At 33.4% G+C, this 14,279-nt stretch overlaps 1 protein-coding gene across 1 annotated transcript; it reads left to right on the top strand.

Moving 5' to 3' along the window:
• Window positions 1-4,423: 4,423 nt before the first annotated feature.
• On the top strand, window positions 4,424-7,349 carry LOC122289555 (beta-amylase 3, chloroplastic-like). Its single transcript, XM_043096676.1, has 4 exons — window positions 4,424-5,029; window positions 5,239-5,449; window positions 5,873-5,983; window positions 6,125-7,349. Exons 1-4 carry the CDS (start codon window positions 4,476-4,478, stop codon window positions 6,917-6,919), a joined length of 1,671 nt encoding a protein of 556 aa, XP_042952610.1. The 5' UTR covers window positions 4,424-4,475; the 3' UTR covers window positions 6,920-7,349.
• The last annotated feature ends 6,930 nt before the right edge of the window (window positions 7,350-14,279 follow it).

The following is a 14,279-nucleotide window of genomic DNA, read 5'->3' as shown; positions in this document are numbered from 1 at the left end:
AGACGAATAATATTGAAAGATATGAGTTTGAAATCCTCCGCACAAAATTATGAGGTAGACCTAAGAGCCACGTGGCTGCAGCTAAGCCCAGAAACCCTCCTTTCCATGAACCTATCTATATCATGCAAGTAGGCAAAAAGATTCCCTATAATTTAGTCGGTCATATCTTTTTGCTACCCTAAAGTTACTGTAAGAAAGAAGAATGATGAGCATGACTAATTACTCTTGCAAGTATATCAAGGAATTCACAACTTTGAGGGTTATTATATAAATATTTCGTCAATTGGGTTCTAGAATTTATAATATTGAAATTAAATATTATAAATATTTCGCCAAGTATATTTGATTCTTGATGTTTTCATTTTTAGTTGAAATGATTCTTCTTATAGTTTATTATGTTAGTGTTGTATCGAATCATGAGTATTAAATTATATGAGTCAATATCATATAACTAATGGACAACAAAATACGATTTGCTTAACCCATTCAGTAGTTAACTTTTATTTGGTTAACTTTTATTGGAGACAATTGATCTAATCAATTTCAACTAATTTAACCCGCTTCATTAATTTTTATATAAATAAATTGAGCTAACCCATATATTTATTTTTTAACTCAATTAATATAATTTTATATATAATATAAGGATAACTATATAAATCATTCACAATTACAATTAAATTCATAATTTTATTATCAATATCCAAACCAATAATATATCTATATATATATAAGAAAATTAATATTTTCTTAAAATAAAATTACATGTTATCAAAAAAATTTTAATAGTTTGATATATTGAGTAGTTAAATACTAATACTAATATTAGATATTCTCAACAATAAAATGACATATAAGACCAGGCATTTATAAAATTTAAAAATATAATTTATTCGTATTACAGGGTTGATGGCAAGTTTCGCGGGTTGACCCGAAATTGACTTGTTTATTAATCATATCTTATCAAGTTAATCCATTTTGACTCAAATACATTCATATCAAACTTAAACCCGCTTATTTCATATCATATCGTATTCGTGTCAAGTTCACGAATAGTGTCATATATAACCAACTATTATATATTCTTACTTTGTATCAACGACTGATCTAAGCAATACGCAGAAGTATGGGTGCTACCCACCCCTACAGGGCAGAGCCACTCCTTCTCCGCCCCCCATCTATGCAGGGGGTGCGAGGGTGCCCTCCAGCCGTCCGTCCCCTGCCCTTCCCCTCCCCTCCCCTCCCCTCGCCAATCGATTACTACTGTGTCCAATGTCCACCATTTTTTTAACCATAACAACAAACCCAAACACCATAACTCGCTGACTGAATCGAACCAGCCAATGAAATGAGATTGAAAACAAAAACCAGAAAGAACGAACCTGAATGATCAAAACAACCTCGTTTGAACTTTGAAGATTTGGAAAGTTTGCAAAGGAGTGAAACAACCTTGTTCTTCCTTCTTCATCTTGTCTCCTTCCAAGCTGAGCGACGTTCCCCTCCTCCTCCCCCCATATGAGCCGACATCTGTTACACTTGCAAACGAAACTGGTGAAGGAGATATTTTGAAAAAGAAAACAAAGAGGGTTGAAGCAGTAGATTCATCTATCTCGGAGGGGTAGAGTGTCATGGTGCTGAGAGGAGTTAGGTTATAGAAAAAGAAGAAAAGGTGGAAGCTTGATTCGGGAAGAAGGATATCAAAGAGTTAGGGCAAATAAGACATAGAAAGGAATTGGGCATTTCATATAGGATATTGAAATGATGCGTATGGAAGAAGAAGCATGCAACGTCTTTTTTAAGCCATGAAGTTGAAGCTCATTTACGATTTGGTTACAGAAACTCAAACTCAAAGATGAGAAATCGAGAGAGATTATGTGCAAACTATGAAGAGGGTTTAATCGAGAGAGATAGAGGCTAGAGGGTTTGGAAGAACAGAGTTTGGGGGCCCCTTATATATGCAGGGGCTGGGCAGGGGATTTACCAAGCGGGGCTGAGCCCCCTCCGTCCCCCGCCTCTACAGGCAGGGGGCCCTGCCCTCCCTTGTGCGGGGCGGATCCCCTGCCACCCAGACGAGGGTGGGGCAAACAGGTCGGTGTAGCTAGTGGCGAGCACTCACTGCCCACCCCTACACAGAAGGAAAGTTGCACTCCATGACCATTGATTTAAAATCTCAAACTAAATTTGTACTTAGAAGTCAATCTAGATATATGGAAGCATGTGCTCCTAAATTAACATCTCACAATTAGTAAGGGGAATCCACCAATAATTTTTCATTGACAAAAGTAAAAGAAACGCGCTTGCTTCGAGAGATTTTCCTTCAATGAAGACTAATTAAAATATTTTTGACAATTAAAAATTAGAAAATTGCAAAGCATGAGGACTAAGAATATATACATATTATGGAAATGGTGAAAATTAATATTCTAATTAATAGAGCTAGCCGCCATCAAGCGATTATTAGCAAAATTAGAGTGTATGGCGAGCGACGATTCTAATTTTCATAGCTAGGGAGGTTAGGAAATGGATAGTCGACGTTCAAACTTCAAAGCAAACATAAAAAGACAGCACAACTATTCAATATTGAAAATGAAAGCAAAGAGAGAGATCACTTGGTTACAACGTAAGTCGATCATTTTATATGCTATTTTCTTCCTTTGGGGTTGCCTTTCATAAGCAAACAACTCTTTGACTAGGACAGCTACAGCTAGCTAGCCAATTAACATGGAAATATTTGTGTCCAAATATCAAGAGTTTGTTCCCACTTGGCAATTGAGTCAAAATATCATGCAAGAGTTCATTTGCACCACTTGCAGATATTTCAGTTAACCTATCTAGCTAGTTATATCGTAATTAGTAATGGGCTGGTTTCAAATATCTCATAATTATGTGCATATTAATTAAATAACTTGTAAATAATAGTAAAATAATTTGTGAATAACAATGAAATAGTTTGAGTTAAAATATTCTATTAGATTTTAAGAAATAAGAGAGAAAAAAATTGAATAAAAATAATATTATAAAGTTAAAAAATTGTTTAAATATCATTTTTAATATTATTTCTATTTTAAACTTTGAAAAAGTTGTATTATTTTTTATGTTTTATTTGAAAATTTGAGAAAATTGTATTGAATTTTATGTTTGGTTAATGATTAGATGAAAAATTTTAAAATTAAAAATTAAAAAGTATTTTATAATTTAGTGATATTATTAGAAACGAAATTAAGAGAAATTTTTAGAATATCTGAAAATGTTTTGAGTATTCAAAAAAGGCCTTAATTTACACTCTCAAGGGACTTAGTATATATCAATTGTGTTTAGTATCACTACCTACTAAAGTGTTTAATTGGAAATGAAAATCAATGATAAAGCATGCAGATGTCCATAATCAAAGGCAAATTCATGAATTCAATTAGTTCAGAGTTATGAATTTGAGTCTAATTATTAGGTCAGGTTAAAAGAAAAGGATTTTTTTTTTAAATGATTTTTTGAATCTGTAATCAATTCTTCTTGATCTACTATATATGTAAATATATATATATATATATATTATTGTTCTTACAATTAATTATTTGACTGGTTAGTTAATTCCGGACTGAGTCCGAGGAGTCGAGAGTCGGATAGATTGAGGACGGAGTTGTTTGTTATTGTTGATTTTGTGATTTGGTTGGATGATTTGTATCTTGAAGTGTGCATTGCATGATGCATTCATTTGCATTTATTAAATTGAGAAAAAAATCAGTGTTATTTGTGTAAATGGATTTTCGGATGCATGTGTATCACGATATATATATATCCCTTTTATCTTAATTTTTCATTTAAAAAAAAAAAAAAAAAAAAAAAAAAAAAAAAAAAAAAAAAAAAAAAAAAAAAACCTATTCAGCAATCTTACCCAACATATCAAGAGAAAAAATAAAAGAGTTCTTTTACTTAAGAGATATATGGTATATGATAGTTGAGTAAAATAATTTTAAAATAATTTTGTTTATCATCTCAAGCATTATAAATCATAATTTTTTTTATTTTTTTTATAATAAATATGTGTTATATGGATGATAAGTAGAACGATTCAATTAGTTTAATAAAAATAAAATAAAATAAAAAATAATAAAAATTTGTTTTAAAATATATAATATAGAATGATGAATAACAATTCAATAACTCCACATATAAAATATTTGAATGGTTTTGTATTCTGAACTTTTATGTAATGAAAGTATCTTGTTTTGAAAAAAATATAAATATATTTTAATGGTGCTATTAATAATAAATGAAACTTCCGAGCAATTCCTTTCATTTTTCATGTCGATCAGATTGACAAATTATTAATAAGAGTAACCGCGTATGGTGAAAATGACCTTTGGTAAAAGCAACTTGACTTGAGTCTCCCCTCTATAAATATACAATGCCACATCCACTACCTAAATATTCATCTCTCTTTTCCTCTCCAGCAAAGGAAGGAAAAAAAACAAGCAATCATGACCCTAACACTACGTTCCTCGGCTTCTTTTATCAATCTTAAAGACACTACCAAAAGCCTGAAAACTCCCGCCGACTACTTCTCTGGCACAATTTGCTTTGCTCGAACCAAGCCATCATGCCGTACCCAAGTGATCAGAAACTCAGTGCAGGAAGCAGTACATGAGCTCTCATTCTCGAAGGCCCCCTCAGTGATGGAAGGTTACAGGAGAAGTGAGAAGCCGGAGCAGCTTCATGCACTCTCAGGTGGGCATTCCATGGAAAATAATGCAAAGGTCCCTGTGTTTGTGATGCTGCCGCTCGACACAGTAACGCAGGGAGGGAAACTGAACAGGCCTCGAACAATGAATGCTAGCTTGATGGCCCTGAAGGGTGCAGGAGTGGAGGGAGTTATGGTGGACGCATGGTGGGGATTGGTGGAGAAAGATGGACCTCTGAGGTACAACTGGGAAGGGTATGCTGAGCTCGTACAGATGGTTCGAAAGCATGGCTTGAAGCTCCAAGTTGTTATGTCCTTTCATCAGTGTGGAGGAAATGTTGGAGACTCTAGCAGGTAGGATCTAATTTTTAATTGGGATTTATTAATTATGAAATCTGGATCTTGTTTTTATCTGTATCTCTATGAATATTTGTGGGTCTTAATATATTTTCAATTTTCGTCACATTTAGTGGGTGATAAAGGTTTTTAAGTAGTGATCTTTCCTTCTTTGAGATGGAATTATAAGTTTCGATTAATAGCCAATTTTATCTCAAATTTTGCAGCATTCCTCTACCTCCATGGGCGCTGGAAGAAATCAGGAAGAACCCTGAGCTTGTATACACAGACAGATCAGGCAGGAGGAATCCTGAGTACATATCCTTGGGGTGTGATTCACTGCCTGTTCTTGCAGGAAGAACACCCATTCAGGTCTACAGCGACTACATGAGGAGTTTCCGTGACAGATTCAAAGATTTCTTGGGCGAGGTTATTGTGGTAAGCATTCATATACAGACATATTTACAAACTAATACCTATTGGGCTAATTATTCTGTAAATTGAATAGTGATTTTAAACAGTATTAGGAAAGAAAAATATTACTTTTTTTTTTTATCAAGTTTTGTTTTTTATTTTGGGTCCTTTTTTGGTAGGTTCTTTTTATCAAGTTCCACAAGAACATACATATAAGAAACTACTATTTTCATGTATCAATCTTTCTCTTTCCATTTTTCCCATCGAGTATAATACACGTAGTTCATGTAAGATCCAAATTTAATGAATCGAGAACACCAATTAAATTACCTGTTTCAGATTTCTATGGAAATTGGGGAGATTGAGAAGTATGGATTTAAATTTAAGAAAAAAAGTTAATTTAGAGAATTTTAAAAATTCTGATACCAGGTTCATTTATTTTTTCAGGAAATTCAAGTGGGAATGGGTCCTTGTGGGGAACTCAGATATCCATCTTATCCAGAGAGCAATGGAACTTGGATCTTTCCTGGAATTGGAGAATTTCAATGCTATGACAAGGTAAATGTTGCATACTTAAAATTGGTAAAAGGACAATTTCATACTCCAATAGCTTCTGGTGATGACCTAAGATTTAAGAAATTGTATATCCCAATTAAGCTCTGTTATATTCTTACACAACCTTCTATGTATGTCATACAGTATATGAGAACTTCACTGCAAGCAGCAGCAGAGGCAAGAGGGAAGAGTGACTGGGGAACAAGTGGACCCCATGATTGTGGCCAGTATAATCAATTTCCCGAGGATACTGGATTTTTCCGTAGGGATGGAACTTGGAACAGCGAGTATGCACAGTTCTTTCTCGAGTGGTATTCTGGAATGCTATTAGAGCATGGCAATAGAATCCTTCTTGCTGCAAGAGGAATATTTCAAGGAACTGAAACAAAGCTTTCTGCCAAAGTAGCTGGAATCCACTGGCATTACAGAACAAGGTCACATGCTGCTGAACTAACTGCTGGATACTATAATACTAGACATAGAGATGGTTACCTTCCCATAGCACGAATGATGGGCAAACATGGAGTCGTATTTAACTTCACTTGCATGGAAATGAAGGATGGAGAACAGCAAGGCAATGCAGAAAGTTCACCAGAAGGATTAGTTCGGCAAGTAAAGATGACAACTAGGAGTGCTAGGACAGAACTTGCTGGGGAGAATGCTCTAGAGAGGTATGATGCAAGTGCATATGAACAAGTTTTGAAGACAAGTAGGTCGGATTCTGGGAATGGATTGTGTGCATTCACATATTTAAGAACGAATAAGAAGTTGTTTGAAGCTGAGAATTGGAGGCACCTAGTTTACTTTGTAACAAGCATGTCGGAAGGTGGTCGAGACACTAAAAAGCTTTTGGAGCGTGGCTCCAGTGGGAGCAACGTTTACGTTGGATTCATCAAAGGGAAGACTGTGAAGGATCTTATAGAGGTTGTTCTTGTTTAAAGAGCATATGCGTGTTTTCATTTATAACAATCCACGCGTTAGTGTACTATAGTGTGGAGAAAAAGAAAAACGGATGGGAAAAAACTAAGATACATATCTACTTCAACTTCAGTCTCCTATGGTTAGGTCTGAGAAAGGTTAAAGAGATATACAATACGCTTGCTAATGTTGGGAATTTTTGGGGCCAACATTTTTTCCAGGCAGTGAATTGTACTTCTCGTGGCTAATTTGCTTGTGACTTTTCTCATTATTATTTTCTTTTCAGTATACACCAATTACCAAGGTCTAAGCTGTATAAATTGTGCATACACCTCTGGAATAATGTAACTAGCTAGGTGTATGCTTTTGTGTATATACCTCCTATGTATTTGGGTAATGCCTATTTACTTATATTAATAAAACACCTCTGGAATCGAAAGTTCAAGCTTTATTATGCTGTCTAAATTAATTTTCCATTTCATTGTTTTAGGTGAGATCCAACTGTTTTGATCTCTGGAAATTTCAATTCAAATTGATGTATTTCCTCATATACATGTAAAAGTTACAATTTAGCCCAAGTGGTTCACATGGATAGAAATGCAATATTGTTAACCCATTTTTCCAAAAAAAATTAAGCATGCATCTTAAATATATAGGTGCAAATTATGGTTGATGATTATAGAAGCTAAGAAAAGAGAGAAAATGAAAGGTGGAACCAGGTTATCATAAATAGAATAGACCTAGAACTTGGGTTTCTTCTCTAGCTAATAATATATTAACATCCAGAATAAGAAGTTAAATAGTCGCCCTCATAATATAGAATATATACTACAAACACTAACATGACTACCCTCCAGATATCTGACAAAGAATCTAATTGTAAACTACTTCCATAGGAGACTCTCAAGGTGACTGGTAAGTAGTTATCCAGGAAATTGCCAGAAATAGAAGTAGCTCACACTTACTATCATGGATTGGGAACAGATCTCGATAGAAAAATTGGAAATGATAATGGGGATATAAATTGTTTCAACAATCTTTTCTGTTACTTATTCCAACCTGCAGCCAGACTCCGACACCCAGTTGCTTACAATTCATGAGTTTGAATGGAATGGGGTTCTCAAATCTGTATCAAGCACTTTGGTTGGAGTAAAGCCCACAGCCCAGAAGTTGAAATTGCATTATATAGTATCGGCCTATGTTTCTATTGGGGTGGAGAGGACAGTCATATTCAGTTGGGCCCATATCCCGTTAATATCAAGTGCTATATATCGTCTGGGAGACAGATCAATAAGGTCTGCATTTCCTATTGCAGAGTGTTGAATATCTGGTGGCAGAATCCAGTTATATATGAATCAATAAGAGAGTTTTGGGAGTGTATGAGAAAAGTTTATGATGGAAGCCATTATTTTTATGGATGATTTCTTTATTTGATATAAACTGAAACCTGAAGGAAGGCATTCCATTAATATTGAAAAAGGATGCTAGCTGCTGCATCATCTGCTTTTTAATCTCACCAAAAAAGCATTATATATACAGCACTCCAAGTACTTGCATATGTCTTGATGCTACGCATGAATTCATGCTGCTTTCTCATGATCATTTTGTGTTATCTTGATCTTGGCATCATTTGTGGCATTTAACATCTAGGGAAATGGTTTATTCTTTGATGCTTTTAGGATATGCAAATGCATCTAAGGTCCTCTCTTTTTTTCCTTTTTTATATCATTCCAGTTATCCTGAATTAATTTTTTCCTTTTTTATATCATTCCAGTTATCCTGAATTAATAAGTACAAGAGTTACAGGTAATTTCCATTCATTTTTACACAGTAATGGCGTTGGCTGCAAGTTTTGGTACTTTTTCTACTCAATAAAGATGATTTCTTCCTCCATGTCATTTTTTTTTTCACCTTCCAGCAACTACATTTTCAGTTTAAGTTATAGGTCGAGAATGGTTTATGCAAAGTCATTGACAAGGGAAAGGGAAAAAGAAAAAAAATAAAAAAAGATGCAGAAGCACGCATATTTCTGCGAGATTGGAGAATCCTATATTCTCATAATATCCGTACGTCAGAAACTTCCAAGAGTAGAATTATGAAGAAGTTACCCAATTTTTGAAATATCTTTAAAGGTGGGAGATATTTTTAAGAAGGATACATGCATCTACATTTTGTGTGGGGTTATCCTACTCATCATCCCACATCAAACATTATACATATTATTCAAAAAAATTATATTTAATGCTGTGTAAAACAAATGTTCAGTTCAAACATGTGAGAACCTGAGATAAATTCCAATTCCATAACACAGAATATTGAATGCCCAAAAATGGTGAACCAAGAAGCTAATTATGATATATATATGATCATGATCATGCATGTTAATGATTTGTATAAATCTCAAATAGATAAGTCTCGCGTAGGTTCTTGTAAAAAAGTATATTCCACCTTGAAAAAATGTAAAAAAAATCTATTTATTTTTAGTAGGACCTACATTTTTACAAAATATTTATACGAAATCATTTATCTATTTAAAACTTATACTTAACATTACTCTTATAATACCAATTATAAAACACACATAGAGGATATATATATAAGTATAGTATATATATATATATCTATCTATCATGAACTGCTAGTCATAGGGACAGAAGGCAAGCAAATTGGGCCTGGAATGTATCATAATAGATATGGTTCCTATCCGAGCTCATCTATCTACGCCCCCATGGCTTTGCTACGTACAATCGGTAAATGCAGTTGGCGTGCAGTCGATTGTACGGAATAAATAAAAAAAAAAATTATAAAAATTTTTTTTTATATTCAGGGGGACCTACATGAATAAAAAAAAGTTATAAAAATAAATTTTTTTTTCATATAGGTCCTGTATTAATTTACTTTTTTACAGCCGACTGCATCTGCCGACTGCAAAAAGTATTTCTCTTTAAAATATCATTCCACACAAGCAAGCATCACGCACATTCCACTGTTTTTAAATTAATTTTTTTTACTTTTTTTATAATAAGTATATAGTTTATAGATAATAATTAGAACAACTCAATAATTTAGTAAAAATAAAATAAAAAAATATTTTAAATATATATGTTATATGGTATGGGCCGGATGATGAGTACTAACATGACCTTACTTTATTTATATGTCTTTCTTTCACTTTAAGTTTTAGAGTTTGGATAAAGATGCCGAGATCTTTATCCAACCAACCTAGTTAATTAATTAAACCGAAACTACTTCGACTTTTCATTTTAGTATATATTCTATACATTATATAATACACGCGACTTCCACATGATGAGCCTTTTGAGTGTGCTATATATATATATGTGTGTGTGTGTGTGTGTGTGTGTGAGAGAGAGAGAGAGAGTTATTGCTGGTCTCGTGGCAGTGAGGTGTTTTATGTTTATAATTTGTTTGAAGTTAATACAATTCAGAAATGGTGAACCATAAGCCAGATAATTAACAAGAGAATATCGATCATGACAGCGCGCTTGGAAAACTATATATGCGGACATGATTGTCATTATTTGTCCAAGTAGCTAGCTAGCAGCCGCCGCTTGTGTTGCGAAATAACCTGTCCCCAATTGATCAAGCATTTCACTATCTCCCTTTTGCAATTCATGGCTGTGAACTTTATGAAAGAGTATCGATCATTTTAGATGACCCACACACTTTGGATTATGTTAGATAAGTACCAAATAAAAACAACTTTAGGGTTTTCCTTATAAATAGTCAGCAAATTAAACGTATTTAATATATAGATATCTATATCAAGGGTTAATTAATTTGTGATTCTAACGGCCATCAAAAGACATTGATCTGAATTAAAAGAGAAATACTTTAACTATAAATTAGAAATTACACAAAAATAATCCCATAAACTGATATAATTTAATATGATTCGTTAAATTGTAATGTTACTTTTATTATAAAGTATATATAACGAATCATATGAAACCACGTTAATTTGTAACTATTACTATAGCACTCCTCCAATAAAAATTGTAAGGTTAATCCTTCGTTGACAATCAAACCGAGTTTTTAATATTAATAGACATAAGAGTCAATATTTTCATGATTTCTTAGTTATTTTATTATACTCAATATTGCGGGTATAAAACATCAAAGATTTTCTTAAAAATTTTTAATTTAATACTTCCAGCTTCCCTCCAAAAGTGGATCCCACTTTTGCACTTTTGGATTCAAATGAGAGAGAGAGAGAGAGAGAGTATTACCAATCGATAGAAGTTGACATGTTCTTTTTATTTGTATGCATGTTATCGTCTATATATTCAAATATTCCAAATTCAAAACCGTGAGTGACGGCATGATCAATCTAATATAATGAGTGATACTTAACGTCGTGAAGTGATAAGCGTCATGCAGTCGCTTTGAAAAGAAGTGAATCTATTATTAAAAAAATAATTCTTTTTTTCATGTTACTCTTATATCTATTCTTTTTTTTTTCAAAATGATTGTGTGGTGCTTGTATACTCACGACTGCAAGTATCATTTCTCATATATAATTCCCCTTCTTTTCTCTCTTTGGTTGGATGATACTGCCTTGTCTTTCTTTCCATATGCATATATGCATGCAGGTTAATTTAAACACTATATATATATATATATACACACACGAATCTATGATATATATATATAATATATATGATGATAAATAGAATTAAGATGCCCATGTTTCCACGTACCATGCACTACTATATAAATTATAATTGAGCCCACCACTTTGTTTTTTAGCAAAACCTGCACATGATGGGAAGTAGTCATGATCATGGATCGATTCAAACATCTACAAGTTGCTTGTTGCCCTAATTGACCGTTGTGGGGTTTCTTTTCTGTTCTCTCTCTTTTTTTTTTAAGCTTTTTGGTGGGAGAGCCATTCAATGTCACAAACATTTATAAGCAGTGTCATGTTTTCAAAGATCATGCAGCCAACAGGCGCGCGCCCAACACTTGACCTCCTCAATTAAATGAGAATTTCCAATAACAATATTATTATTTATTTATGGTCCTAAAATGCAAATATGTCCTTTTGATCTCGATCCATTAATTCTTCCTTGATCTCTTTTTCTGATCTTTCACTTTCTATTTCTTCTTTTTCTTCCTAGTGTTCATGCAATGAACGGATCAGATCGAGGATGAAATAGACGGAAAATGAAAGAGATATGATTTTGAAATCCTCCACACACAAAAGTTATGACGACGGTAGACCTAAGAAGAAGTACTACGTACGTCGTGCCCACAGCGAAGCCCAAAATTAACCCTCCATGGCCTTTGCATAAAGACTAAACTATCTATATTATGAAAGGAGGCAAAAAGATTCCCTAAATATTTGTCTTTACACATTATATACACACGTTAGGAGCCACGTGCTCATTTTTAATTAATTCCATGCATCATGTAAGTAATTAATTAAAGCTCGATCGTTTTCTTCCAATCTATGAATTTCAGCTATATATATATATATGATCAGTACCCACGAATCGACACTAATTCACAACAAATCACTAGATTATAAAATTGATTAGCATCACCATCTTCGGCCTGCTTCTACTTGAAATGGCCGGAACTTAATTATATTGTCTGGCCGAGTGGTACTGCGTGCATGGAACATATATGCAGATTAATTAATGCAGCAAGAGTATTATTTTTGTCTTTTTTGATGATCGGCATCGGAGACATGAGTACTCATGAATGGTGATCATGATATGGTACTTTGACTAATAAGGTTTTCGAATGACATGAGGAGATCAAATACATGAGATCATCGCCATTTATTAATCAAGAAGAATACTTCATGCATGCATGCAATTAATGAAAAAAATATTTAATTTTGCTATAAAATGCTTATCGTGCAAACCTAACAATATATTCTTACTTTGTATGATAATCTACGTACGACTCTAAGCAACATGGCAGATCGAAGGCCGAAAGTCGACTGAAAAGCCATGATCAACATTGATTTAATTTAGAATTTCAACAACTTTGTACTCAGAAGTCAATGATCTTCTAGATCATGATCATCATGATCACTATATATAAAAAGCCATACAAAAAATATGGGAAAAAAAATAATATGAAAGCATATTAATTGCATGCCTTATAAAGCATCTCACAATTACTTAGCCGAAGTTTTATTGTCTTATTTTAAGATGGCATTTTCTTGTTAGGATTTGGGTGAAAATCGCACACTAAAACCTGCTTTTTTATTTTTTTTTATCTATCTTTTTATACTGTTGTTATTATTCTGGAATGTTTGTTGAGAATCTCATCCTCTTCTCATGTATCATATTTTCTACTTTTTTAATGAAGTTCACTCGCTTGCTTAGAAAGAAAAAAAAAAAAAACTCTCACAATTACTTGAGAGAAAAAAAAAATCTCACAATTACTTAAGAGGAATCCGCCGATTTTTCATTTGACATATATTACTTTTTTAAAAAACCAAATTCAAAAAGAAATTAAAGGCTTGCTTGCCTTGAGGCAGGCATTTTCCTACTTCGGTGAGGACAAAAAATATTTTTGACAAGTAAAACGTGGAAGATTGCAAAGTGAGGACTAAAAATATATATTGAAATTTTTTAATATTCTAATTAGTGGAGCCCATCAAGCGACTATTAGCAAAAAGTGTATGGCGATCCTTCATAGGGAGGTTAGGAAATGGCCGGCCGATAGTTCAAACTTCAAAAAGCAAACAAAAAGACACAGCACAACTATTCAATAATATTGAAAATTATGAAAGCAAAGAGATCACTTGGTTACAACGTAAGTTGAGATGCAGCCCCAACGACCGAAAGGGAACCGGCCTAGCTCCTTCTGCATGCAGCTAAGGTCTTTCTTATCCTAAGCAAGCAAGCTGCAAACACAGAACCAAGAAAATTTATCTTTTCTTATTATTGCTATTATTATTTTTCATCCACATAAAATGGTCTCGGCCATTATCTAGGACGGACAGCACAGCACAACACGTACGTAGAGCAAGGAGAACCTAACTTATTTTTGTGGACTAATTATTTACTATATATATATATATATACAAATGCTATTTTCTTCCTGTGGGGTTGCCTGACTGGTGAGCTTGCGTAAACAAACAACTCTTTGACTAGGACATGAGGTACAACTAATTGACATATATGGCAATATTTGAGTCAAATATCGAAGGGTTTACACCAGTACGTACTTCTAGATATTTCAACTCATCTGGTTCATTATGTATTATAAGTAATGCTTAATTAATTACACTTATAATTTCCTGCTGGGACCTAGCTAGGTAGTATCAGTACTTGTGCTTAGTATAGGTACTTACCTACGACATTCAAAGGAAAATTCATGAGTTCCATTAGTAGTTCAG

This window comes from Carya illinoinensis, chromosome 12, assembly GCF_018687715.1.
Source record: "Carya illinoinensis cultivar Pawnee chromosome 12, C.illinoinensisPawnee_v1, whole genome shotgun sequence".
Classification (NCBI taxonomy): domain Eukaryota; kingdom Viridiplantae; phylum Streptophyta; class Magnoliopsida; order Fagales; family Juglandaceae; genus Carya; species Carya illinoinensis.
The sequence above is the reverse complement of the archived record's forward strand: the minus strand, read 5'-3'. Positions and strand labels throughout refer to the sequence as shown.

Bases quoted from the DNA above. Each gene is read 5' to 3' on its own strand.
- LOC122289555 (XM_043096676.1), top strand. From the start codon at position 4,476: ATGACCCTAACACTACGTTCCTCGGCTTCTTTTATCAATCTTAAAGAC. The intron at 5,030-5,238 runs GTAGGATCTAAT...CAAATTTTGCAG, and splicing joins AATGTTGGAGACTCTAGCAG to CATTCCTCTACCTCCATGGG. The intron at 5,450-5,872 runs GTAAGCATTCAT...TTATTTTTTCAG, and splicing joins TCTTGGGCGAGGTTATTGTG to GAAATTCAAGTGGGAATGGG.